Source organism: Octopus bimaculoides, chromosome 5, assembly GCF_001194135.2.
Source record: "Octopus bimaculoides isolate UCB-OBI-ISO-001 chromosome 5, ASM119413v2, whole genome shotgun sequence".
NCBI lineage: Eukaryota > Metazoa > Mollusca > Cephalopoda > Octopoda > Octopodidae > Octopus > Octopus bimaculoides.
The window spans coordinates 4,855,765-4,859,683 of record NC_068985.1 but is presented as its reverse complement, the minus strand read 5'-3'; the positions used below and the strand labels follow the sequence as shown (position 1 = coordinate 4,859,683).

General features: G+C 39.3%; 1 protein-coding gene across 1 annotated transcript in view; it reads left to right on the top strand.

Moving 5' to 3' along the window:
* The window catches only part of LOC106877687 (uncharacterized), a 101,870-nt gene that overhangs the window by 62,440 nt on the left and 35,511 nt on the right, over nt 1–3,919 (top strand). The window contains exon 17 of the mRNA XM_014926634.2: nt 633–666. Coding sequence (XP_014782120.2) covers nt 633–666 — 34 coding nt within the window. The remainder of the gene's footprint in view (nt 1–632; nt 667–3,919) is intronic.

The window sequence follows — 3,919 nt, the reverse complement described above, 5'->3', positions numbered from 1 at the left end:
ATACAAAATATTTTACTATGCAATTCTTGCATACCCTTATTTGCTTTATCATGAAGGAATGTTTTCTGTGTCAGGTAATTTATCTGCTGCTGACATCCTCTGTGCAATTTCCCAATATCCAATGACTGTTGATGTGTGCTGAGACCAAAACATTTACAGAGATTCACTTGCATTGTGCAAGCTTTGATGCCTTTTGTCAAGCAAACCTTTTCTCAGCTCATCTCTTGGACAATGCTGCTGTCCTGGCATCTGGAATGTTGTCAAATGCTCACAGCCACCCACCTGCTGCTGAATAATGCAACTGGTGGAATTTTTACATTTGTAATTTATAAAGAACTAATGAACTAGTAGCAGGGTAGATTGATGACATTCTTCAAGGAATGGCAACAAACTAAGTGCTCTGTTCTTGAGAACTTTTAGTCCAGTGATATTTGAAAAGTACCAGTAATCCTTGACATAGCATTTTTACCAAGGAGCATTACTAGTTCTTGAAGATGTCTGCAGGTTTGAAAGTGCCATCAACATGGCTTGTTTAAGATGCATTGAAACTTTTTCATATGTATATGAACCATAATGATTCTTTTTTATGATAGTGATGATGGGTCGATGAAAATGTGTTTTTTCTTTTGCAGGAGATTAGCATTAGATCATTTTGAAGGTCTACCGGTTAGTTGATACTCTTTATTTATTTATCTAATTATTTATTCATTTATTTGTCTATTTATTTATTTCTATGACATTATATTGACCAATTAGTTTGAGCATCAGAGAGAATGCCTTGCAGTATTTGTTTTAGTTCCAAACATTTAAAAGTGACTTTAATTTTCATACTTTTTTTATTTGATAATAGTAGTTCCAGCTGAGAGCAATGGATTACAAAGATTGTCAAAGCATTACATTAGAAGCTTAGCATCAGTTCCTATTACTTGTCTCTTGTAGAACTCCTAAGTTGTATCAGCCCATATCTTTATCATAGACAACATTGGTGGTATGGCCAGGTGGACACTTCTATGCAGATGCACCAGCTGGCCTTTCATGAAAACCATTTCCAGTAGGCTCAGGTGTAGTTGTGTGGTAAGAAGCTTGCTTCACAACCACATGGTTCTGGGTTCAGTCCCACTGTATGGCTCTTTGAACAAGTGTCTTTTACTGTAGCTTCAGGTCAACCAATGCCTTATGAATGGATTCGGTTTGATGGAAACAGAAAGAAGTTCATCGTGCGCATGTGTGTGTGTGTGTGCATGCATGTGTGTGTGTGTGCATGTGCATGAGTGCATGCATGCGAATTTGTATTTGTGTTTGTCCCCCACTATTTCTTGACGATGAGTATTGGTGTGTTTATGTCCCTGTAACTTAGTGGTTTGGCTAAACAGACTGACAGAATAAGTACCAGTTTCAAAAAAAATGTAACTACTGGTACCCATCCATTTGATTTAAAATGCTTCAAGTCAGTGTCCCAGTATGATTATAGTCCAATGGCTAAACAAGTAAAAAATAAAAAGATGAACTTGTAGCTTCCAGAGGAGGTTTCCAGGTGCAGATCCATAATGTCACAAGACATACGGATTTATTATTTTTGTGTATTGCAATCTGTGTATAATAGTGTCATTTATCATTTGTTTCTAACGAGCCAATCATTTACAAGCTGATTCTCTGCAATTTTGATAGCGAAAGGACAAGAAAGCATTTGGGACTAAATATGTCACTCAAAATGGTTGAGCTCCTTTTGAGTGTTGATGATGATGATGTAGAGACACTGTATTTCGTTGTGCAACCAAAATATACCACAAAGGTGTATATGCATAATATACTACAATGAGTGTATATGCATATTATCTGAAATATGCATATACACCTATTACCTATTTCCCTATCTGTGCATTGTTGTTTATACTAGATGTCTTCAGATACGAATTGTCATAACAAATGAATACTGACTGTGATTTCTATAGAAAAGCTGTAGGGATAACCTTAATATGCGATTTGATCACAATCATCATCATCATTTAATATCTGTTGACCATGCTGGCATGGGCTGGATGGATTGACTAGGGCTGGCAAGCTGAGGGGCTACACCAGACTCCAATCTGATGTGGCATGGTTTCTATGGCTGGATGCCCTTCCTAACACCAACCATTCTGAGAATGTTATGGATGTTTCTATGTGCCACTGGCACGGCTGCATATCTGCCACAACTACAAGTATCTGCCATGACTACAATTTCACTTGGCTTGATGGGTCTTCTAACCAAGCATGGCATATTACCAAGGGTCTTGGTCATTTGTCATTGCCTCTGTGAGGCAAAAGGTGCTTTTTATGTGCCACCATTACAGGTATTAGTTATGTGACACCATTATAGGCCATATTAACTCATAAAGCATTTAATAGACTTTGTAGTATATTATGGTTGTATCATGAAATATGATGTCCCTATAAATAATTAATATTTACATACCAGCTGCCGGGAATATGTTTAATATGTAAAATTGGTAATTGAATAATGTTACACTGCTGTATTTAGTGGTTATTTAAGCAAAGTGTTCATGAATGGTTAATGGGGTGGATGTGATGCTGAGGAAGGAGCAAAAATTCCTGAAATATGCATATACACCCATTACCTATTTTCCCATCTTTCATTGCATTATTGTTTACATTAGACCTCTTCAGATATTAAAATATCATAACAAGTCAGTGCTGGCTATAATTTCTACAGAAAATCTGGAGAGATAACCTTAACATGTCAAAGAGTATTAGTTTCTCACAATGTTTAATACATTTTTCAATGACATACAAAGGCACAAGTGTGGCTGTGTGGTAAGAAGTTTGGTTTCCAGCCACATAGTTCTGGGTTCAGTCCCACTGCATGGCACCTTGGGTAAATGTCTTCTACTACAGCCTCAGGCTGACCAAAGCCTTTTGAGTGGATTTGGTTGATGGAAACTGAAAGAAGCCCATCATGTGTGTGTAAGTGTGTGTCTGCATGTCGGTGTTTGGTCCCCAACACTACTACCACCTGACACCCAATGCTGGTTTGTTTACATCTCCATATCTTAGCAGCTCAGCAAAAGAAATTGATAAAATAATAGGCTTTAAAAAACATAAGTACTGGGGTTGATTCATTTGACTAACATTTTGTGCCCTTGCTTGGCCACAGTCTATTGACTGAAACAAGTGAAAGATAAAAGATAAGATACTGTGTATGTGTGAATGTTTGTGTGAATATATGTATGCATGTGTGTGTGTTTGATGAGCTTTCAGGCATCTACTTAATTCTACTCCCAAGGACTTGGTCAAACCATTACTGTGGTAGAAAACACTTGTCCAAGGTGCTGTGCATTTGAATTGAATCAGGAATCATGTGGTTGCAAATTGAACATCATACCCACCCAACCATGCCTACATCCATTTAAAATACAGCCACCCACTTTCATACCACAGAGAGAGCAGAAGCGTTGATCATCATCATCATCATCATCGTTTAACGTCCGCTTTCCATGCTAGCATGGGTTGGACGACTTGACTGAGGACTGGTGAAACCGGATGGCAACACCAGGCTCCAATCTAAATTTGGCAGAGTTTCTACAGCTGGATGCCCTTCCTAACACCAACCAGTCAGAGAGTGTAGTAGGTGCTTTTACGTGTCACCTGCACGAAGGCCAGTCAGGCGATACTGGCAATGGCCACGCTCGAAATGGTGTCTTTTATGTGCCACCCGCACAAGCCAGTCCAGGGGCACTGGCAATGATCTCGCTCGAAAATCCTACGGAGTCCAGTCAGGGAGTACTGGCAACGGCCACACTCAAAATGGTGCATCTTATGTGCCACCCGCACAAGAGCCAGTCCAGGGGCACTGGCAACGATCTTACTTGGCTTGCCGGGTCTTCTCACGCACAGCACATTTCCAAAGGTCTCGGTCAGT